Raw genomic sequence first — 25,246 nt, forward strand, 5'->3', positions numbered from 1 at the left:
ATATTTCTAAATGGAAACTAAAATGTCAGTTTGAACCTGATTTTATGTATTTAAACCTTTATTCAAAAAGCCAACGGTCTGCAGCCCTGTGAGGATGGATTGCTTACTGTAGCGAAAGACAAAATATAAGAAAAAAATAAATGTCGGGGTCTAAATGTGTCTCCAATAACTGCAGAGCAATTTTTTGCCAAGGGCTATTATATATAAAGTCATTGCAAAGGCGAAGGTAATGTGAGCAATAACAAATGTGCATAGACTTCTGCATGACGCTGTGGAATGAAAGCCAATCAGTATTTGAGACTATCCTGAAGACACTGATATTTTTGAAGCAGAAATTGAAGTGAATTAATATCATTTTAATCTAAGTACAGGGTTGGAGGCTTTACTTTAAAAAGTATTCCGTTACAAGTAGTTACATGTACAAATATTCAATCAGTCTGAGAATCATAATATATAAAGGTAATGTAACCTGATTACTTTCTGCTACTTTAGTAAGTCCCTGACCACATACCGTTATAAAAAATATGTTCTGTTTTAAGAAACGATGGTTATTTGAGCAAAACATCAGCACTAAGATCTCATTTTCTGCTCTAAGGCGCTAAAAATAGTAAGTGCATAATACGAAGTGTTTACCTTGGGCATCATCCTGACTGCTGATTGGTCAGTTCCTGAGGGAGAGAAACATTATATGTTATTATCCCACAGATTGATGTTACTAGATATGTATGATATTACTGTATACTTAATGCAAATGACAAGTGTAAATGTGTGTTTGTTTGTTGGTTTGCTAGTCACCTGGAAACAGATATTTGTTTCTATGATTGGCAGCTGATAACACTGTTATTGTGAACATCACAATAAAGTTTTTTTACATGTAAAATCCATTTTCTAAAAACAGATTGTGTCTGAATATCTGAGTTTCTTTAGTTCCTCTAAATAGATGCCGCTCTAAGATAACTGACTGAGTGTATTGAAGTGAATGGGAAAAGGTGTTTTACATTTTTGCATGATGGGATACATACAAAGTAAAAGCAAATACTTTAGATCAGGCAGCAGGTCTGAACAGTCTATGCCTATGCGGTAGGGCCAATAACTGCAGTTCTTCAAATGGCCACATGAGCCTGGTTTCAATCCCCATAGATTGGTGCAGGAATGAGTCCTAAAACGTAAGGTTGCCTGAAATAAGATTTGTGAGTAACACACCCTTAAGAGATTTTAAAATGATACATCGTAAGGAAGGAGTTATCTTATTGGCTGATAAATGAGAATATTTGGGAGTTGTGAAATACCCCCCAAAAAACTCAAAGTGGTCATGGTCGGCAAGCAACATGAGGTGAACATCGGTTTTGCGTTGGGTCTGAACACACCTTCGCTAGGGGATGTTAACTATCTTATTGCAAGTCTGGCTAAATAAGTTGAAGTAATAGTTACATAGAGCTTTAAAGAAATATTAAATATAAGGATGAAAACAAAATATATGCAATGCTGTTTGATCAATTAAAAGACAGCATATAAGACATGATTCTTATAAATGAAACCACTAGAAACTAAAACAATTAAAAAACTGTCACAAAATAATTAGTATAGAATCCTGTTTTTGAGGGTTGGCTTGGCATTTGCCCGCTTCTGATCTGACTTCATGAGGCGTCTGTCAAAAGCCTACATCCTAGTAACATGGTTTTTATCTCATCTCAACTGTTGTCTCAACAATGTCATGTTATAAGGTGTAATCGTGTTGTTATTACAGTATCAGCAAAAAGAAAATGGAACAATCGATAGTCATTCCCCTGGTAACGTTTGATAGTAATAATCTAATCCAACAACTCAATTTCTTATGTTTTCAGCCATTCAACAACCACAAGTGGCTGTAGCATTAGCTTTGGCTCATCAATTAGTTAAGCACGTAACTTAACTTAAGCTAGCACTTAGAAATGTAAGTTTAGCATGTAGCCGCAAATAGACGTAGCTAGTGCTAGAGCAACTGTGAACATGTTCTTATATGATTTCATCTTTGTCATATTGTGAATTGCTCAACTGTTTATGTTTAGCATTGGAAATTTGTGAAAGGAACGATACCTTCCTTTTGGCAAAAAGAAGTGTGAAATGTGTCAGAAAACATTTTAATGCTAGGAAATGCTTGGAGTTGTTGGAAAGTGGAGCTAATTTCGTCATGTATTAACAAAGAAAAGCTAGTCAAATGTTTGCATACTTTAGCTTAAATAAAGTAATTGTTAAAGTCATTCAACTATGAACAATTAAATATATCAAGGTATACTAAATGTATCCAGCTTTGGAAGAAGTAATCAGATCCTTTACTTAAGTAAAAGTACTCATTAGCATAATTGTTCTATAGATGCGTTATAAGGACAAAGTGATCTCAAAACAAATCCTAAACAAATAAATGTTTCGGGTATCCGGAACAGATCGGGTAGTGACACCCCTTGCTTCCAGTGTTTCTACTGAGCTAGGCTAACTACCCCTGTCCTTTACCTGAAACATACGGGGATGTAAAATGTTGAATCTGAATAACAAAGTTGTTTGCTCAGATAAATGTGGGATTAATGTGAATCTTAGACAGTTAATGCCAATTTCAGTTTGCTACAGCTGCTGGGTTGCCAGTTCTGCATTGTCAAATGTGACTGGGGGACACAAAGGGATTATTCCAGAGTCCACAGCTTTGTCCAACAGACACACACACACCCGCACAAAGAAGTCTGGGTAACATGCGGTCAGTAACAGGAAACACACTGCGCACACACACTCACAATAACATTTGGTATGTGTATTCATACCTCAGGGAGAATAGGGGATCATTTCTGTATCTGTTTGTCTTCAGGGCTCTGGAGCCAGATCAACACCTGAAAAATACACACACATTCAATAATTAATACTATGTATTTTAATTTTCTGGATTAACCCCTTGAGATCCACCATATTGTTTTCAAAGATGCACAAAAACATTGAAATCAACATAATTTCCAAAATACAGAAATTCACACGGATACAAGTTGCTGATGTAAAAAACTGAGGAGGCAATATTATGTGGTGACATCCCTTTGATTCATCAACTGCTGGTTGTTCCATGTCTTTCTACCCTGAAAAACTGAATCATTCAACTTTAATTAAATGTATTATGTCAACGGATTTCCCATTACTGTATTAGGTTAGTGGAAAGCAATAATATTATGTTTAAATAAAACATGTTAGGTTCAACTGACAGGTTTGTTATATTGAGAACGACCCTGATTGCTGATGATGAGTTTTCTCATAATGTTTCAGTATTTTTGTGTAGGATCATGTTTCATATTTTCTGTAGATTCTCTGTCTGGGTCTAACCCTCCTGTATTGATCTCAACTGGGGTCTAATGTCCCTGACATTTATATAATTAATTTGTTGATATGTGGTTGAATGTTCTCTGTTCACTTTCGCCACTAGAATCGAGGTCAATATGGTAAGCAGTGATGGAAAAACATTCAAACCGTTTACTAAAAAAGTACCAATACAACAATGGTAAAATTACTCCACTACACGTTAAGGTACAGTAAGTACCTGAAGTTCTTCTTTTCCTCTTTGAGCCTCCTACAAGGGGCCCTATTGTGCTTTTTGGGAAGTTCCCTTTCCTCTAGTGTTCTATAGGTTTGTGTGCATGCAAATGGTCTGCAAAGCCTAAAACCCCAGAGTTTTCTCCAGAGGGAGTTTCTCTCCCACACACTCCCCCCCTGCCTGAAACACCTCCTTTGGAATCTTTTGTTTACTTCCTGAACATAGTGACATCACTATGTAACACTTCTATTGGCTAGCACTCCAACATACTGTACGTGATTAACTACAGGTAGGGACATTTCTGACACATTTCTAAGCAGTTGACCAATCACAACAGAGCAGGCCAGCTAACCAATCAGAGCAGACTGGGCTCTGAGGGTGAAAAGAGGTGCTGCAGCACAGGCAGTATGAGAAAAATAAAGAGCTTTTTGAACATTAAAGCATGGAGACATGTCCCAGTAGAGGAACAAAATATAAATATGAACCCGAAAATACGCAATAAGTAAAATATTGGAACACGTTGAAGGAGTAATTCAACATTCAAATGTTTTTTTGTAATACGCACTATAGTTGGCAATCAAAACGTCCTAAGCCCAGAGGACATAAAAAAAATATGAAGTAGAATTGTGCAATAGAAAAAGGGATAGAATAGTTGTGGCGTCAAACAAGTGTGAGCATAGGACCAGCATCTGTGGAGGAACTCCAGGCCTGAAGGGGGCAGAGAGAGCTCACCCAGACACTCAACAGACAGGATTCAACCCATGTTTCTGGAGGGACCGATTTCACCTGCACACCTCTAATCAAGCATGAGTATAAAATGTTTGGAGTTAGCTCAGCGTGCCCTCTTTGCTCGGTCTCCTCAGCCTACTGACAGCTCATGTTCAACCACAGACGCAACTGGTATGGACTTCAAATATTTAATTTGAAAGAATCATTTGTTTGCTGTTTTCTGTTTGATTTTGATCTGTTTTGAATTTAAATGAGATGTTTAGTTTAATGATCATGATTGATGCATACTGATGTGGAATGTAATTTGCCCTTTTGTTTCTTAAAGGTTATCAACCTATTCTTCCTCTGGAATTTCACTTTGTGCCATCAATCTAAAAGAAAATAAATCACCAGAACGGAACAGAGTTGTCCCCTTGCATCAGTTGTGTTGAACAAGCCGTTTTCAAGTTTGGGCAGAGCTGAACCTGAATCTTAACATCTGGATAACTTGACAATAGTGAAATTAAATGTCTCTAATGATAACTGAAGAAACGTAACAGTAGCAGCCTCCCTACATCATGTTTGAAACAGTGAAATCCAGAGAAGAAGATGTCAGTGTGTCCCCAGGGACAGATCAATTACAGGCTAATGGCTCCTGCTGATCAATGATCTGGTCGAAAACACTGGAGAAATCTGATATAAGATTATCTTCTCCACAGCAGAGCTGCAATTTGTCCACAGTCAGAATGTAACTAAAGTACATTTACTCAACTACAGTATATTTATTTAATACTTCTATAAAACTACATAACCCGATAATGAGATGGCGTTTTACCACTTACGGTTCCCTCGTCTTTAACGGTTTTCTGAGCGTGTTTTTCTTTATTAGCCACCTTTAGTTTAGCGGTGGTGATGTGACTTATATGACCTTGATGTAGTTTGTTTATAGCCTAACGTTAGCTTTTGACTTGTGGCAATTGAATTTAAACTTCAGAAATCATAAAAGTGGTTATATGGAAACTATCCTGCTGAACAGAACGTGTTATCTGTTAAAATTATTTGATCAACTATGGGTTATTAATCACATTATAGGGACATAAGCAGACTTCAATGTAGTAAAATAGGAAATATCAGAGTTAATACTTTGTGTTAGTCATGAAGCGTCTCCCGGTAATAAAAAGTACTGTAACAGAAACTCTCTAAACATCTCAGGACATAATATGCCCATGGGTCAGATTTATATTTATATGTAGTGTCTCTCCTGGGACATGTCTCCATGCTTTAATGTTCAAAAAGCTCTTTATTTTTCTCATACTGTCTGTGCTGCAGCACCTCTTTTCACCCTCTGTCTGAAACCAGAGCCCAGTCTGCTCTGATTGGTTAGCTGCCCCCCCCACCCTGCTCCCTCCTTAGCATATCATGTACATTGTGTTGGAGCGCTAGCCAATTGAGGCATGAGCGTTACACATTGATGTCACTATGTAACGGAAGAAAACACAGGAGTCTATTATAGGACAACTTCAAATTCTCATTGTATAAAGATAATAATCTGAAGATTGACTTGATCAGCATAAAAAAATATATATAAATCTTACATCTTTACAGCTGATTTTCTCTCTGCAGCTCAGATTCTTCAGATCACCAGTCTGCAGAGTGGAAAGAAAGAACAGACTGTCACACATCTGACACACAGAGGACAGGAAATAGCAGAAACTCAAGCATATATTATATTTTACGAGAATAGATTTACTTGATTGATCCTAAAAGTTGAAGATTACATGTGATTGGACATGAGTAAAACATATAATATATAAAAGTAAATATATCACATCAACAGTAGAAAGGTCTATGACCTATAGAGTACATATAGAATACACAAAATGAAATATAAAGAATAAGTTAAAATACACTATTAAAGACGAAGTTATTACCAAAACAAGCATGCAAGTTGCATTTTTAAAAAGTAACATTTGAATGCATTGAGTTTGATATGTACAAATTGTTGAGGGTTATTGAAAGGGGAAAGCACAGTAAAATCTGGTTAGTAAAATAAACTATTGAGGTACATGTTTTTTGCCAAAAAGTGGTATCTATCAACAAAATGTTAAGTGAAACAGTAGGCAAAAAGAAAACCTTCAATAAATCTTAACTAAACAGAGGCAGATATAACAGCAATATGAAACTGCAGCCTCAAGCACATGAAGAAACGCAGTTGGGGAAAAGAGCCTAGAGTACGAGGAGAGAGGAATCTTTCCACACAGCAGATATTTGAATGGACTTCTGAACAGAGGCCTCCTCCTCCTCCTCCTCGTGTTTACTCTGTGTCTATTTTCAGATTAACGTTTTCGATGCTGTTGCTAAGCGACGCTGATGGTAGGAGTTTCATCTGAAAATGAAATCTGCTTCGATCTGACAAAATCACAACATGAAACGGAGAGAGGTTGTCTCTGACGTCCATGTTGGACTAAATGAGTCAGATTAACTCGTCTGTTTGCTGTATGCAGCAGGGAAGGGCTTTTGATAGAAACAGGATGATTTCTAGGAAAATCACATGAACCATGAAAGAAGTGAATATGTACTGATATGTGCTGGGTCCAGGCTCAAGGGCGTATGGTACCCTCAAATCCTTCCTGGACAAGCCGGGACCCTGCCTGCCAATACCTTTGCCGATATGTGTTGATAGGTTATAGATTAAGAACGATGAATCAGTTTAGAAACAGAAAGCGCTCAATTGTTACTGTGAATTTATCAAATTTAGCTGCGATTCCACGTCAGTCACAGCTTGTCACACAAAATCAGACTGATAGTGTATTCAACAAGCTTAAACATGCTTTATTAAACGTCAGGTCGTTAGCAGAAAGGCCTTTTTAATCAATGATTGTATCACCAAGCACAATCTGGATTTAATGTTTTTAACTGAAACTTCGAAAGTATGCAACTTTGAAAGACCAAAATAACAGCACAGCTGTTCTTATCGAATCAACACCTCCCAACTTTAGTGTTATGAGTCAGGCTAGAATGCATAAGAAAGGGGGTGGAGTTACTATTCTGTTCAATGATTCCCTTCAATGCAAGCAGACCTCTTATGGAACTTTCCCTTCTTTTGAATATGTGGCCGTTCAGCTGAAATGCTCCTCTCGAGCTATGTTCCTAAACATCTACAGACCCCCCAAATACTGTGCTAGCTTTTTTGATGACTTTGCTGAACTGCTGTCTATAATGTGTATTGACTTTGACCGTGTAGTCATTGTTGGTGATTTTAACATCCATGTTGACAAGCCCGAGGACAGAGGGGCTAAAGAACTGGTCTGTGTTCTGGATAACTATGGACTGACTCAGCATGTAACGGTTCCAACGCACAAGGGGCACACTCTAGACTTAATCATCTCAAAGGGGCTGAACATCTCTGAGGTTGCGGTGACTGATGTTGCACTCTCTGATCATTCCTGTGTTTTCTTTGAGAGCTCTATTTCTGTTCACAAAAATGTTCAGAAAGAAATTACCACAAAAAGGCACAAGGGAAATGTTTGTTCAGAATTTCTCTCCCACACTAGCCCTCGCTAACATCTCAGTAAATGAGCTAGTCGATCTTTTTAATTCAAAAATTAAAAATGTCATAGATACCATTGCTCCCACTAAGGTAAAGGAGGTATGTGGCAAGAAAATATCTCCATGGAGAAAGGCCATGAGCGTGAGAACAGAAAAAGAAAAGCTCAACGCAGGTGGAGAAAAACAAATCTCCAGGTTCACTTTGAAATCTATAAAGGAAGACTTGGCTTTTATAATTTGGAATAAAAAAAGACACGACAGTCTGTCTTCTCTGACATCATTGCCAAAAACACAAACAACTCACGTGCCTTGTTTGCTACCGTTGAGGGACTGACAAACCCCCCAGTGTCAGTAGCAACAGAATTTCAATCCACCAGGGCCTGCAATGAATTTGCTTCCTTCTTCACTGACAAAATTCAGAAAATCAGACAGGCAGTCGGTGTTCCGTATCAGGTACAGCAAATGTGTTGTCCTTATGTCCACTTAAAATCAATTCAAACACCATGACACAATTCTATCAGAGACATTAAAAGACCTAGAGGACATTATTCAACATCTGAAGTCCTCCTCCTGCTGCCTTGATATTATACCTACAAGCTTTTTCAAAACAGTTTCTCATAGCATGTCCTCAGAGCTACTTCATATAGTAAACAGGTCTCTTCACTCAGCTGTATTTCCACAGGCCCTGAAAACTGCAATCATTAAACCATTCTTTAAAAAGAATAATTTAGATGCTTCAGTAATGAATAATTACAGGTCCATATCAAACCTCCCATTTCTAGATAAAATCAGTGAAAAAGTAGTTCATAAACAGCTGAGTAATTTATTGGATGAAAATAACTGTTTTGATGTGTTCCAGTCAGGCTTTCGACCGCACCACAGCACTGAGACTGCTCTTGTTAAGGTCTTGACATCCACTTAAACACAGTGGCAGAATCTCAGTGTTAGTATTATTAGATCTCAGCGCTGCATTTGACACTGTTGATCACAACATACTGCTAGACCAAATAGAAAACTGGTTGGGACTTTCAGCAACAGTTCTAAATTGGTTTGGATCTTACTTAAAGGACAGGAAACACTTTGTCTCTATAGGCAGCTACACATCAGAGCTGACAAATATGACATGTGGGGTTCCTCAAGGTTCCATCTTGGGGCCTCTTCTCTTTAACATCTTCATGCTACCACTGGGTCAGATAATGAAAAGCAACAAAACAAGTTACCATAGCTATGCAGATACAATACACATGTACATTACCATTTCACCAGGAGATTATGCTCCAATTCAAACACTGAGTAAGTGCATCGAACAAATCAATGTCTGGATGAGTCAGAACATTCTCCAATTAAACAAAGACAAAACCGAGGTAATTGTTTTTGGAACAAAGGAGGAACGAGCTAAAGTCCGTGCTGAGCTTCAGTCAGCAATGTTCAAAACAATAGCTAACGCCAGAAACCTAGGTGTAGTCCTTGACTCTGACCTGAATTTCAACAGTCACATTAAAACAGTTACTAAGTCCGCCTACTATCACCTGAAGAACATATCTAGGATTAAAGGACTAATGTCACAGCAGGATCTAGAAAAACTTGTCCATGCTTTTATCTTCAGTAGACTGGACTACTGTAACGGTGTCTTTACAGGTCTCACTAAGAAATCCATTAGAAAGCTGCAGCTGATTCAGAACGCTGCGGCTCGAGTCCTCACTAACACTGAGAGTGGATCACATCACTCCAGTTCTGAGGTCTTTACACTGAGAGAGTGGATCACATCACTCCAGTTCTGAAGTCTTTACACTGAGAGAGTGGATCACATCACTCCAGTTCTGAGGTCTTTACACTGAGAGAGTGGATCACATCACTCCAGTTCTGAAGTCTTTACACTGAGAGAGTGGATCACATCACTCCAGTTCTGAGGTCTTTACACTGAGAGAGTGGATCACATCACTCCAGTTCTGAAGTCTTTACACTGAGAGAGTGGATCACATCACTCCAGTTCTGAGGTCTTTACTCTGGCTTCCTGTCTGTCAAAGAATTTATTTCAAAGTTCTGCTGCTGGTTTATAAAGCGTTGAATGGTTTAGGCCCAAAATACATTTCTGATCTCCTGCTACATTATGAACCATCCAGAACTCTCAGGTCTTCTGGGATGGGTCAACTGCATCAAGCAGCGTTCAGTTATTATGCTCCAAATATCTGGAACAAACTCCCAGAACCCTGCAGGGCCGCTGCAACTCTTACTACTTTTAAATCCAGGCTGAAAACATTTCTTGTTGCCGCTGCTTTTAATTGAAGTGTTCTTATCTAACATTGCATTGTAACTTTTATTCATGTATTTTATACCTGTTGTGTTTATTTCATCATCTTTGCTTTTTAAATGACTGTTTTTAAATGCCATTTTATAATGTGTTTATACTGCACTATTTCTAAATGCTCTCAATGTCTTTCATTTTTGTAAAGCACTTTGAATTGCCTTGTGTTGAAAGGTGCTATATAAATAAACTTGCCTTGCAACTACTAACAAATAATTCAATCAATATTCAGAGTTGAGAAATGTAAAGTTTATGGAACCATTAATGTGAATTATTTTCTATTGATTAAAGGGGCCATGTTCTGAAAGTTTCCAGGTTCATTTTAATATTTAGTGTCTCTACTGGGACATGTTTTCATGCTTTAATGTTCATAAAGCTCTTTATGTTTCTCATACTGCCTGCCAGCACCTCTTTTCACCCTCTGTCTGAAACCAGAGCCCAGTCTGCTCTGATGGTTAGCTGGTCGGCTCTGTTGTGATTGGTAAACCTCTTAGAGATGTCCCGCCCCTTAGCCTATCACTTAAAATATGTTGGAGCGGTAGCCAATAGAAGTATGAGTGTAACTTTTTGGTGTCATTATGTTCAGGAAGTAAACAAAGGAGTCCAATGAAGGCGTTCCAGGAAGGGGGGGAGAGAATATTCCCTCTGGAGGGAACACAGGGATTTTAGCCTCGGCAGACCATTTGCACAAGAACCTATACAACAACAGAGGAAGGGTAAAGCCTAAAAAGCAGAATAGGGCCTCTTTATATATTGTCCGCTGAAAGTTAGAATGGTCCATATCCTGTTTATGGTATGTATCTATTAGCCTTTTTTCTTCGTCTCCACATGTTACTTATACCCACCAGATTCTGTCTAGGATAAACACAGGTCAGGACCCGTTGAATTTTGTGCCACACTGAAAAAACTGAAATGTTAACTTATTTTTGATTAGTTTGAGGGGACCTCTGCATCCCCCACCTTCACCCTTATTTATTTCTGATAAATATATTTAAAAAAACATTAACCAGAGTTAGTGCAGGCTCTCATTCAGCAATCTGTGAGATGGGAAATAACTCAGGCATGCTGGGAGATATCTGAAGGTTGCTAGGTTACCATACCCAGTTGTCCAATCAGCTGGCAGAAATGTCAAAGAGAGACAAAGAGAGAGATGCTGCACTAAAATAGACCTCCCACCATCAGACCACCCCGACACGCACACACACACACACACACACACACACACACACACACACACACACACACACACACACACACACACACACACAAGGAAAAAGTATTGAGTAAACCCCACCTCACAGGGCATGATTTAGTTTTTTAATTATTCACCTGAGCAGTCAGAGATACAGTGGTATGCAAAAGTTTGGGCACCCCTCTGAGATTTCATGACAATTTGCTTTTCCTTTATAATAGAAGATCACAGCAACAACATTTGTTTTCCTACAAAGATGTAGACGTTTTAGTGTTTTCCAGACCAAAATTCTTAGGGTAGCATTACATAGTTTTATTATAATAAAATAAAATGCAAAAAATGGGATGTGCAAAAGTTTGGGCACCCTTATAAATAGCATTCATTTCAACACCTGTACGGATTTATAGCTGACAGGTTGCTGCACAAAATTGCTTTGATTAGCTCATTAGACCTTCAATTACAAAGACAGGTGGAACCAATCATGAAAAAGGCTATTTAACATAGGTAATAGCTGGCTGTGCCTGGCCTAGGTTCTTTCTTAGGGAGTGGCAAGATGGGGACCTCAAAACAACTCTCCACTGACCTGAAAGCTAAGATAATCCAACATTATAAATTAGGAGAAGGGTACAAAAAATTATCTGACAGGTTTAAACTGTCTGTCTCCACAGTCAGAAACGTAGTTGTGAAATGGAAGGCCACAGGAACAGTCCGTGTGAAGGAAAGATGTGGTAGGCCGACAAAAATAGGGGAAAGGCACAGGCGAAGGATGGTGAAAATGGTCACAGAGAAGCCACAGACCACCTCCAGAGAACTACAACAACATCTGGCTGCTGATGGTGTAGTTGTTCACCGTTCCACAATCCAGCGTACTTTGCACCAGGAAGAGCTCATTGGAAGGGTGATGTGCAAAAAGCCTTTCCTGAGTGTTAATCACAAGAAGAGTCGCATGAGGTATGCAAAAGCACATCTGGACAAGCCAGAAGCATTTTGGAACAAAATACTGTGGTCAGATGAGACCAAGATTGAGTTATTTGGTCATAACATGAACAGGTATGCATGGCGAAAAAAACACACTGCATTCAATGAAAAGAACTTGTTGCCCACTGTAAAATTTGGTGGAGGATCTATCATGTTATGGGGCTGTGTGGCTAGCACAGGTACTGGAAAACTTGTTAAAGTTGAGGGCCACATGAATTCCTTACAGTACCAGGAGATTCTTGACAAGAATGTTCTAGAGTCAGTCACAAAGTTGAAGCTACGCCGGGGTTGGATTTTTCAGCAGGACAATGATCCTAAGCACCGATCAAAATCCACCAAGGAATTCATGCAGAAGCACAGGTACAATGTTCTGGAATGGCCATCCCAGTCCCCAGACCTTAACATCATTGAAAATGTATGGATTTATTTGAAGAAGGCTGTCCATGCACGGAGGCCAAGAAACCTGACTGAACTGGAGACGTTTTGTGTGGAAGAATGGGCCAAAATACCACCTGCCAGGCTTAAGGGACTTGTCTGTGGCTACAGGAGGCGTCTACAGGCCGTTATTGCAGCAAAAGGAGGCAATACTAAATATTAATGGAATTATTTCTTAGGGGTGCCCAAATTTATGCACATGCCTATTTTTGTTTGAATGCACATAAACATGTTTCTGTTTGACCAATAAAAGTTATTTCACTACTGAGATGTTTCTGTTACCATAAGGTATAACATATGTTAAAATGAAGTTGCTGCTTCAAAAGCTCAGCAAGTGACAAACTGATGCAGTGGTTTTCCTAAGGGGTGCCCAAACTTTTGCATACCACTGTAGTTCCTATATTTCCCCGAATTCCTGCTACAGCCCAGTGTAAAGGGATTCTTCAGCTGCTGGTGGTGTGTAGGAGGAGGAATTGATAGAGAAATTGTGAGTCACACTCCTGACTGATAACACAAACCGTTTTCTGCAGAAAGAACAGAAACGAGACCTGAACTTATTTTTTAAAAATGACAGGATGTGTGAGCTGGAACTCACAATAGTAATATTTAGTTTAAGGGATTGTTTGACATTATCTTGAGCCAAGAAAAGATGAATCAATACTATAACATCGCACAAATTGTAAAGGAAACATCGGTTCAAAGATTAGTCAATACATTACAAAGAAACAATCAAAGAACTGAGGTGCAATGCAAAGCCACACCTATACTGCCTGATAAAAAACGGAGGTTCCTTTAATTATCCAGATATGTTGATACGGTACAGTCTGAAATAAATGCATACAGTTCATAAAACATCCATAACCATTTTGGCCCCGGCCGTGGCACAACTGGCTGGGGCACCTGCACCGTATGCCGGCGACCCGGATTCGATTCCCGACCCGTGGTCCTTTCCGGATCCCACCCCGACTCTCTTTCCCACTTTCCTGTCACTCTCCACTGTCCTCTCCGATTAAAGGCAAAAAGCCCCCAAAAAAATAAAAACATCCATAACCAACAAGAACAAATAAAGGCAAAGCTAAACGAACTGCGAGGATAACTATAGCACAATTCACTTTAAACTCAAATTCCCAAATTAAGAAACAATTCACCCTGTAGTGTGTACGGTTTTTGTGCATGTAAATGGTCTGCAAAGGCCAAAATCGCTGTGTTCCTCCCAGAGGGAGTTTCTATTCCAAATATTCCCTCACCCCTGCCTGAAACACCTCCATTGGACTCCTTTGTTTAATTTATGAACATAATAACATCACAATGTAACACTCATGCTTTTATTGGCTAGCGCTCCAACACATTTTACATGATAGGCTAATGGGTGGGACATCTCTAAGTGGCTGACCAATCATAACAGAGCCAGCCAGCTAACCAATCAGAAACCAGAGCAGACTGGGCTTTGGTTTCAGACGGAGGGTGAAAAGCGGTGCTGCAGCACAGGCAGCATGAGAAAGATATATACAGTATATATCATCATATGTTATGACTTTGTCGCTGTCCCGCAAATAGAACATTACATATTTCACGAGTTTCTCAGAAATACACCCTTATTTTCAGCTTTCTGATGATGCTTTTTTCCAGCTTATCCAAGAGGCTTTAAAAACACTTCATCCTTTAATATAATCGCCAACATTCAAAACCACTTCTCTAGATACATACTGTAGGAAGGGGGTGAAATGCTGAGAAGTAACTAAAGCTGTCAGATAAAAGTAGTGCAGTAAAAAGCACAATATTTACCTCTGAGATGTAGTGAAATAGAAAGTAGCAAAGAATGGAAATTCTCAAGTAAAGAAGAACAAGAACAAGAAGACATACTTTATTAATCCCCTTACAGGGAAATATCTTTCTTTCTATAAGTATGATCCTTAAGTGCAGTACTTTTGAAAATGTACTAAGTTCCGCCACAGCAGACAGATGTATTCAGCGTCTGCTGAGCGTCCGCCTCTTCTCTTAGTGTCATTAACATAAATCACCACGTTAATATCACTGAGGAGGTCGTTAGTACTGGTCACTGCATTTCCACACAGAAAACACACCGAGGTCCTGAGAACGTATAAATCTTCTGCTAACGTTCAGATTTATAGCTGCCAAACTCACACACACCCACACACACACACACACACACACACACACACACACAAACACACACACACACACACACACACACACACACACACACACACACACACACACACACACACACACACACACACACACACACACACACACACACACACACACACACACACACACACACAATCTATTACAAGGAACCACAAAGAGTTCCTAAACAATCTGCCAATGTTTTCATTTACACTGTGTAGTTATTTTTGCAAATTGTGTCTCTCAATACCAGAGCATGATCAGTTTGATAAGGAGTTAGCATAGTTAAAGGTTCAAAATGAGCAAAGTCTTATCTTACTTAATTGTTTTGTCAAAGTTTGTAAGTACACTACATTTTCCATTTGAAAAAAACAAAAATGTTGAAATAATATCCTTGGACTTTCAACACAAAATGCTGTTACGCCAAACCTATGTACAAACAAGAAAAAAAATCCACCCAAAATTCCCTTATATTTATGTTTCCCCTCATATCTTTACTCAGTGTTTTCAAAAACACACCATTGCGTTACGGGGCACTAAAACCCAAATGGGGAATCATATAAAAAATATACTTTAATTTCCATTAAAACAGAGAATGCTCAGCCTAACACAAAACAAATTGAATAATTATTACATATGCACACAATCTTTCTCCCAAGTGGTGCAGGTGCAACCGTATTAAAGGGTGAAATTAAAGTTTTCCGCAAATTATTTTCTTTAAAAGAAAACAACACATCAGTATAGAGTACCTGCAATAAGTGGATTATACGAAAGCAGCCTATATTAGCTCGTGGAACGAACAGGATTCTTCAGGGAGACAGAAATCAACGGACTGCTCTTTGACAATTATAGAGGAAAACAGTGGTACCAAAAATTAATATACATCGGAGCTCCGCATGACATTTTCCAATTTGCGTATTCCCAACCCAGTTTAAGGGTATTATCTAATAACTTTGGCTTGCTACACTGTTGCAATATAATACAATGCACTGATGACTTCTTTTGTTTCGCTGTTGTTTAAAAAACGTTTTCCTTCAGCAGATGACTATCTACTAAAAATGTCAGACGCACCACAATGTACATTTTTTAAATCATCCCTTCACCTTAATTTATAGTTCCTATCTGCAGTTACAAATGAGAAGACCATCTGAAGCTCCTCTGACTGTTCGCCCTGCTGGGTTTCACACTGTTTGTCTCCTCAGAGGGTTTTCGTCGAGTCGTGATGCAGTAAATGTAAAACATGTTGATGCCTGCAGCTGTAAGTGGGTCAGAGACTGAAAACTGCTGAGTCACAGCTTCACATTCACTGCTCTGACTGGTTATTCTGATTATTCTGTCAGTGCAGACGCCTACTGAGCTGTCAATGTTCTCATTTAGAACATTTAAATACATATAAAACATCTTTACATATACTGTTCAGAACACTAGAGTTAGCAGTCAGTTACACTATAAATGCAACGGTGTAAGAAGTACCATCCTTAATTTAAGGATTATGTAACATTACAGCTTTAAAATGTCATAAAATCAACAACATCTATGTCATATATTTCCTTGAATTATACTAAATTTATTCAAGAATTTTTTCAACCGTGACAAATCAGTCATTTTAATCAAGGTAACAGTCTGTGTCAATCTCCTGTAATGGCAGGAGACAACAGTCACTATATATTTTTATTTGGTTTGAAGCCAACTTTTTAAAATGCACTACTGAAGTCTTAATGATTTTATAACTATATATTTTAAACAGGAAAAGTGGTTTCAGTTATATGACATCTGGCTCTTACTGTAAGTACAAACAGGCCAATCTGCGCTGTAGAATCGCTGTTTTTAATGTGAACATGATTTATACAGTGTTTTTTACAGGTTTTAATCACCATGTCTGTTTGTTGTGGAGAGGAGGAGACCTCTGAATGTCATTGAGGGGATTCTAACGGGGAGAATCTGAATGCAATGACACCCAGGATGGTGAACACAACTCCCATCTCGTTGCCACCCAAGACGTTACCAAACTGCGTCTTTTGATATTTTGACAAAAAAAAATGAAAATGTTAAACATTTAAAAAATGTCCCATTACAAACTAATATGTAAAAGTACAGAAGAATGGTTAATCCTGATCATCGGTAAAAGTTGAGCTACTTTTGGACCCTCCTGAATTATTGTGAAGATGTTTCCTTGAAATTGGCATGTAATTAGTGAATCTTGTAGTGTTTAATAGTAAATTATTATAAAATGACTTCCTGTAAATTATTTGGATACGATAAACCTGTAATATAAAGCACTTCCTATTGTAATGTCGCTAATGCTAATGGACTTGCAGTACTTCATGTACCTTTTACCACATTTTACTTTTATTAGATACTGTTTACTGTCACCTTGAGCTGTTTCGTTCTGACTCAGATACAAGAAATCACAAGACGCAGTTACAGCCGATTCTGTGTGTGTGTGTGTGTGTGTGTGTGTGTGTGTGTGTGTGTGTGTGTGTGTGTGTGTGTGTGTGTGTGTGTGAGTGTTTGTTGGCAGTGTTTTATCTCAGCACGCAGATATGTGACCACACCCTGACTGTTGTCGTCAAGGAACGGTTGCCCTCATTGGCAGATGCAGTCATAACAGCAACTTTCAAATGCTTTTTGTGAAGTTCTGATTGACAGGAGCTGAACTCACTTACCAATTTCCTCTCCCACACCCTCAGACCTCAGCTGGCCAGTAAACAAAATTGCTTCCATTGAACAATACAATTATCTAGTACAGGTGCAATCACATGACCCACATCACCCATTTTACAGTGGATTTGATGGTGGCTCTAGTTGCAGTTCATGAGTTTGCATCATATTTTTATTTCAGACTGGAGCTGACGCGATGACAACATCTGGACAGTGAGAATGAAACAGAGTACAGAGTTGTGACGTATTTTTGTGGGCTGAACGGGCCGTTCCTGTCCTTCAACACTAGCATAAATTCAAACTACAAACACATCAGAGGCACATGATTGCATGTTACCACCGCTAAGCTAAAGGAGGCTAAAGTTCTAGTGATAACGTTTCTCATTTGGTGACTTGTTAGCAACCTCCTTTTTTATAACACATAAATGCTTTTGATCAGTTGGGTATTTTTTGTATTTCTTGTCATAGAACAAACGTGAAAAATCTCTAAAGCTTATGTTCACCACAGATTTTATCTCATGCTACTAACTGAAGCATGTCCAAAACAAATCATTGACTTTGAAACAAGGGTTTTAAAATGCTAACTCATTTCAGGTTTTTTAAGACTCATTCCTATGCCACTCTATAACGAGATAAGGAATGAAAAGGGATCAAGTAGAGGAAAGTCATTGTGTAAAACAATTTCAGGATGTTCAATATATGTTGGTTTGAGAGTCATTTACAACAAACCTCTTGTATTGTTTAGATATGAGGATATTTTGAATGAATGAGTATGGAAGGAAGGGTAAATATTAGGATGGGAAAGAAAGAAAGCAAGGAGGTAAGAAGGGTTGTAAGTTAAAGAGTATGAGGAAGGAGGACATAATGAAGGAAAGCAGACCATGCCATATTAGGTTAGTTGAAAACAATAATATTAAGTTGAACACAATATTTTGTTATGATAAACTTAATATTATTGCTTTCAACTAACCTAATACAGTTATGTGAATTCTGTTGACATAATGCATTTAATTAAAGTCTACGTTTCAGTTTCTTCAGTGACAGGTCAGAAAGGCTCCCTGTGAGGAGACCCTGTAGCTGCTCAGGGTGATAAAATGACAAACCAGAGCTGCATCTTTAAAAGTATGTGCATCAGAGTGTTCCTGTTCTGATACATGAGGACAGTGAGTGTTGTTCTGTCATATCAGCAAACACACTCAACTTAAAATTCCTGCAGCACAGAATCAACTGACAGAGCTGAGGGTGAGTGGACGTCAGCCTGCAGCCAAAACCGCACAGGACAACAGTGTAACCCCCCCCCCCCCCTACGCACACACCACCAGCCGCATTGCCACCGCTGGCTGTGCCCGTGGCCTCATTCCTGCAGTCCCAACGACCCCCCCCACCCGGCCCCCTGCTGCTCTCTGAGATAAGAGCTGAGGCCTCCGTCTGCTACAGGAACACACTGACACAAGTTATTAAACAACACAAGCCATCGAGCTGATCTGAAACCAGCTGAATTACCTCTGGTCCCCTGGAGCTGTGGCTGGGATCAGATCAGGGAATTAAAATGAGGAGAAATTACTGTGCAAAAAAGGAGGAAGTAGGATAGTTAAGAAGGAAATGGAGTAATGAATGAAGGAGTGTGGCAAGGAAATAGGAAAGAATAATGGAGTTAGGCAATAAAGGAATTGGGAATTAATTACAAGAGTAATACAAGGAAAGAAGGAGGTAGGAAGTGCATTACCAAAAGAGCCATCCCATTACAAGCGACTCCAACTTACCACAACCTTTCTGACAACTAATGGAAGGAGATACATTTGGAAAGCACAAAAACTAAATTAAAATGTCATGTAATACTTACATTTTTTGGTGATTTATAGGATTTTACTTTAAATAGTCTAATATTTTTAGTAAAATGTTTTAAATGATTCCCCTTCATGTTAAACGTGTCAATCCCTGTGACAAACTGTTACACCTTGGCCATTTAACCATTTTAAGGAGTTTAAAGAAACACATAAAACAGTTCCAATTTAAATGCTTTTGAAATTAAGATTTGAAAAGCAAACCAATGGCTCCAAATCATGTTGTCATATGAGCATTTACAGAAAACAATTCAAATAATCCTAATCCAGTTGAGACTATTAAACAACTACATTTGATTAAATATGTTCCAAAATTTTCCAAACGTCCCAAAAATGACAACAAACTATCAGAACGTTTCTCCTGTTGTTTCTTCACCTGACTACAGCTAATCTCAGATTTAACCGGTGACCGTTTGGAAGAGCCCAACCCTAAGTTTGGAAAACACTGGACCAAACTAGCTAACAGGATATAAAGTATGTCAAAGTAGCTCCTGCACTGAACAAACTGAAATGTTGACTTTAATTAAATGTATTATCTCAACAGATTTCACATAACTGGATTAGGTTAGTGGAAAGCAAAAAATATTACGTTTAAATAAACAATAATAGGTTCAACTTAATATAATTGCTTTCAACTAACCTACTACTGTTATGTGAAATTTGTTGACATAATACAGCAATTAGAGTCAACGTTTTAGTTTCTTCAGTGTGCAACAGTCACATGCTAGTGCCTTTGTTCCTTCAGAATTAACTATCTGAAAATATTATATAAAATCAGTCACAGGAGATATGTCACTTCAAAACGCGTACTGCAATTGGGGTTACAGGATCTAACACACACACATTGATTAGCTAGATAAGAGATGATGACTGATGACAGTTGTATTTCTGATTGTTGATCATAATGAGAGAAACTCCTGTGCAAAGGCGTATGTCATAATAGTGTTTGTTTGGTTGATCTGAGACCTTTAATCCTGAGTTTTTGCTGATTCTGACTTCTGTCCAATACTTAGATTCACCCCAGACTTAGATGTATTTCTGAAAGGGACAGAACACAATGACCTTCACTGACAAAGTGTCCCTCAAAGACACAGACAAACCAGGAAGGGATAAGAAATGACCATACACATTAAACTACTACAAAATACCAATAAACTACATATACAGATCCCAGTCCCTGCTCAAACTATAACCTCAAGATAAGGTATGTTAGAAATGAAGGTGGTAGACTGTTCTGATCTTTTCAGTCAAGAAGGGTTCAGAAATACTATATTTTAGCCTGACACCGATCCATTCAAATAACAGAATTGAGAGATTTCTAGCACAGAAGCACCACGTTGTAAATATCACACATATAACTTTTTAGGAAGTGTTCAGATCTTTTACTTAACACACACCAGGATAACCACAGTGTAACATTTATTTAAATAAATAAAATGTCATCAATGCTTTTATCCTAAGCGACTTATATACACTTCAATACCATAGACAAACCTATGGGAGCAATTTTGGGTTAAGTACAGTATCCTGCTCGAGGACACCAACATGGGTAATGCTAGGGCTGGGGATCTAACCACTGACCCTCCAATTAGTAGAGGCCTATAGAGTGGTGCAGTAATGAGTCTTAAAACCAGTAAAATAATAATGGATATAGTTAACTTCATCGGCACTACTTGTAGACTGGTCTAGCACCATAACCTTGCACTACTTTATTGTAATTTATCCTACTCTGTTTCATTTGCACTATTTTTTATTTTGTCTTATCAGAATCAGAAAGATTCTTATGTCCTATATATAATATGTTGCATTGTTGGAGGAGCTCAAGACCTACGTTTTACACTGCCATAACTACACTGTAGCTACTGTGCATATGACAATAAAAACCCTTGAATCTTGAGCTTAGGAGATTTTCACGTTTTGTCTTACGAAATAAAACATGTCAGTAAATACTCTACACGTGAATCTCTGGAACTTCTAATTGGTTGTTGCTAACAAGTGACTAAATAAACTACCAACCGTCATCATGTCGAATAAGAATTAATGTTTTTAAAATCACAAAGTGGTTTTGATATGTGGAGGTTATCCTGCTGAACATCGAAATCCAATTGGTATATCCCACAGATTTTTGACGAGGGAGCCCTTTGCGATGCTAACTTTCGGGTCGGCCTAAAAAAAATAAGTCATTACTGCACCGCTCTATTTACTCCCTTTTCCCCAGCCTGATGAGTAAGAAGTAAAAGTCCTGCATTCTTCATCATACCTAACTAAAAATATTTAGGTACGATCTGTCTGCTCGATTTTTAACATAGTTGTACACATTTTATATTCTGTTTGTCTATTCTTTGGTGAAATACGGGCTGTCGTAGGTTTTTAAAATCATACAATGCATAGTAACTATAGCTCCTTCTAAGTAAAAGGGAGCAAGAAATACAAATATCTTAAATTGACACAAACACTAGTGGGATTCAAACCTGTTTCTATTTGTGCTGAAGTAGAGTCTCAGCAGAGCAAAGTTTCTGTTGTATAACATGAGTAAAGATGACTTATGTGTCCAGAAATAGAGGAGAGCACCCACGCAGGCAGTTGAGATGCATTCAGGGACCGTATGAGTGTACAGTACGCCACCGATGAGAAAGAAAGATAGTTTAAGTAACAGTAGTAGGCCTATGACAGTATTTAGTTAAAGTATGCGAGTACACACAGGAAAATATAGCTACGGTAAAAGTATGTTTAATATTAGCCTTGGTGTCATAATTAAGTAATTATTACTCATGCAATAATGTAAAGGCAGGAATAGATGTTTGTTTGAGCCCAGTTTGAAATATGAACTAATGATCATTTTAATAAGGGACATTTTTGCTGGTTATTTTCTCCATAACAGAAGAGCTTAAAAAGCTTGACAATAGTCAAGTTTTACCTTACATGAAAAATAGTTTCAACCATCAATATATTTTCAGATTAACGTCCTGTCAATCAACAGCATTTTGCTTTTTCTACTACAACTGTATAATTGTCAGCTGCAGGGTAGTTTAATGTATACGATTTTTTTTTTTATAAACTCTTAAAATCGTAGTTTGTAAAGTAATTAAAGCTGTCAGATAAACACAACTACTTAAAGGTGTCCAAAAGTACTGCAAATGTATGTGCTAAATGTACTTAGCCACTGAAGTAACATGTTGAATGCAGGACTTTCACATGGGACATAGTATTTTTAGTGTAGGGTGTAAGTATTTTTTTAAGTAAGGATATTTATTTCACCTTTGCGTTTTATTATAAACGTACAATATTTCTCGTACATGTAAATGTGTGTCGAGGCTAAAAATAATTGTGTTTGAAGGGAACTTCAATAGATTTAACTAAAACACAGTCTCTCTTATCTGTCTCTTTCACACACACACACACACACACACACACACACACACACACACACACACACACACACACACACACACACAGAGAGAGAGAGAGAGAGAGAGAGAGAGAGAGAGAGAGAGAGAGAGAGAGAGAGAGAGAGAGAGAGAGAGAGCAGCAGGTTCTTTCTAGCTCCCTCAGGACTGTGAGCCATTATTCGCAGCTACAGTAGGTTCAATGGGACAAAGAGTCATCAGTTAGCGTGCCTGTTACAGCTCACATTATGTTTAACTGTTTACTGTTTCTACTAACTGTTGACCCGATGATGGCTTGAAAAGTCACAGCACTACCAAAGTTATAACAGCTCATCCAGAGAGAAATATGACTAATGAGGGATCCCATTTCATCACAATCAATCCAATCGTTGATACATTTTGGTCTGGAGCCATGCTCCAAATTGTGATGGAGTGTTATGTTAAATGTCTGTTGACTTGCTTCGTGTCTTGCAGTTTGTTCTTATTGGTGTTGTAAATGGAGCTGCCGTGATGCAAGAAAAATGTCAGACTTGAACTGTCATGTCATGTTGTATCGTATCATTTTGTGTCTTGTCGCGTCTTATCGTGTCATATCGTATCGTATTATAGTGTTTTCAGCCAGGCTTTATCAAAGAAAATGTACACCTTTCTCAACTGACAATAAGGGATCCTGGTATCGTATCATTTAGTATCATAGAATATCGTATTGTATCATATGACATTGTATCGTGTCCTATCACATCAAACCGTTTAATGTTTTTTGGTATTCTATTGTATCATAGTGTATTTTGTTACTGTATATTTAATGATAATTGTATTTTCGTCTCGGTTTTAACAAAGAGAATGTACACCTTTCTCAACTGAAAATTAATAATCCTCTTATCGTATCGTATTGTGTCGTATCATATTGTATCGTATCGTGTTGTAATGTATCATACTGGACTTTTTACTGTAAACTTTTATTTCCAGCTGAGCTTTACTAAAGAATATTTACACCTTTGTCAACTCACAATAAAGTATCCACATATCGAATCTCATTGTTTCGTACCATGATGTGTCGTATTGTATCGTGACATGAGGTAAGGTAACAGTGTTGTATCGTGTCGTATAGTTTTGTTTCTTACAGTATATTTGTAACTGTAAATTGAATTAATACTTCTATTTTCAACCAGCATTAACAAAGTAAAGGTGTACCATTCTCAGGCAACCTATGATATATAAATAGACACATTTCTGTAACTAAACATAATAACACTGTAAAATTAGAGAATCAAGAAGCACCTGTACATTTAAAGTCCTTATTAGGTACCACAAGTTTATTAACCTCTATAGAACATTTAAATAATCATACCGACAGCCGTTACAGCATAATAGTAACAGATAAATGTGGTGCAGTTAGGAATTCCAATATTTCCATCTGAAATGTTGTGGAATTTAAAGCAGCATGAGAATAAAGTACCTCAAAATGGTACATTACACCATACAAATAGGCGGTAGTCATGTCTTAAAGGATACGACATAGCCTATTACAACTATTATCGTGAACATTTAAGATTTTATGGCACTGTAATGGGGCGGATTTTAAAGGGAGGCCGGCAGATGTTGTGATGCTGGATGAGGAGGGGGGGGGGGGTGTTACATAAAGCCATCCTCTCCTTCTTAATCCAGCCTCCAGCCTCCATCCTCTCCTCCGCGGTGTGCTCACATCCCAGTAGCCTCTTACATAACTTCAGACTATCATAGAGAACCATAACTGGGTATATATTTATATTTTGATTATTAATCAAACACTGTACGGTTTTTTAAGGCTACATAACGGTATAACGGCAATAAGAGCAAGGGGCGACGTCGGAGCTTTCCTGCCCCGCAGCGGCGCACCGCAGCCCCGCATGTCACTGCGCCGGCTCCCCGCACAAGGTCGACCAGAGCCGGGGAGAAGCCGGGCCGAAGACTCGCTTAAAACATACATTTCTATCGCTACAATATCTTCATAGTATGCCGATAATATTTCTATTACATTGCGTGTACACCAGACTGTATATTCTAATCCAAACTTCCCTATATCAATATTACACATACGGACCTCCGGTTGGGATTATTACAGGGGATGAATGTTAGATTTAAAGCCGCATAAGGACAGCAGTAGATGGGTCTTACCTGTCAGTTGCTCCCGGTGTTTCAGAAACATCCAGCAGCTCCGTCACCAACTGTTTCTCTCTGCGATCACTCCCAAATATAGTCTCATGCTCATGCATGTGTGTACGGCGTGCGTGCGTGTGTGTGTGTGTGTGTGTGTGTGTGTGTGTGTGTGTGTGTGTGTGTGTGTGTGTGTGTGTGTGTGTGTGTGTGATAGCAGCACTGTGCCTCTCTCTCTCTCTCTCTCTCTCTCTCTCTCTCTCTCTCTCTCACTCTCTTGCTCTATTCGCTCTGCTGCTACAGCCCGTTACCTGTGTATGTCTCTCTCTCAAATTCAAATTCAGCTTTATTGATCAA

The 25,246-nt window shown here is 38.4% G+C and overlaps 1 protein-coding gene and 1 long non-coding RNA gene across 3 annotated transcripts in view; one reads left to right on the top strand and one right to left on the bottom strand.

Annotated features, from left to right (window-relative positions):
• Positions 1-25,044, bottom strand: part of LOC134873286 (dematin-like) — a 41,349-nt gene extending 16,305 nt beyond the window's left edge. For both annotated transcript variants that reach the window (XR_010166945.1, XM_063896773.1), the window contains exons 1-4: positions 24,911-25,044; positions 5,848-5,898; positions 2,793-2,858; positions 634-668 (exon numbers count right to left, since the gene is read on the bottom strand). Coding sequence is in view for 1 of the 2 variants with exons in the window: in XM_063896773.1 (XP_063752843.1) it covers positions 634-645 (12 nt within the window). In the remaining variant the exon portion in view is untranslated. The remainder of the gene's footprint in view (positions 1-633; positions 669-2,792; positions 2,859-5,847; positions 5,899-24,910) is intronic.
• On the top strand, positions 4,399-4,673 carry LOC134873196 (uncharacterized). Its single transcript, XR_010166929.1, has 2 exons — positions 4,399-4,444; positions 4,599-4,673. It is a non-coding gene; the product is annotated as an uncharacterized LOC134873196 (long non-coding RNA).
• Positions 25,045-25,246: the final 202 nt, after the last annotated feature.

This window comes from Eleginops maclovinus, chromosome 12 (assembly GCF_036324505.1).
Source record: "Eleginops maclovinus isolate JMC-PN-2008 ecotype Puerto Natales chromosome 12, JC_Emac_rtc_rv5, whole genome shotgun sequence".
NCBI classification, from domain to species: domain Eukaryota; kingdom Metazoa; phylum Chordata; class Actinopteri; order Perciformes; family Eleginopidae; genus Eleginops; species Eleginops maclovinus.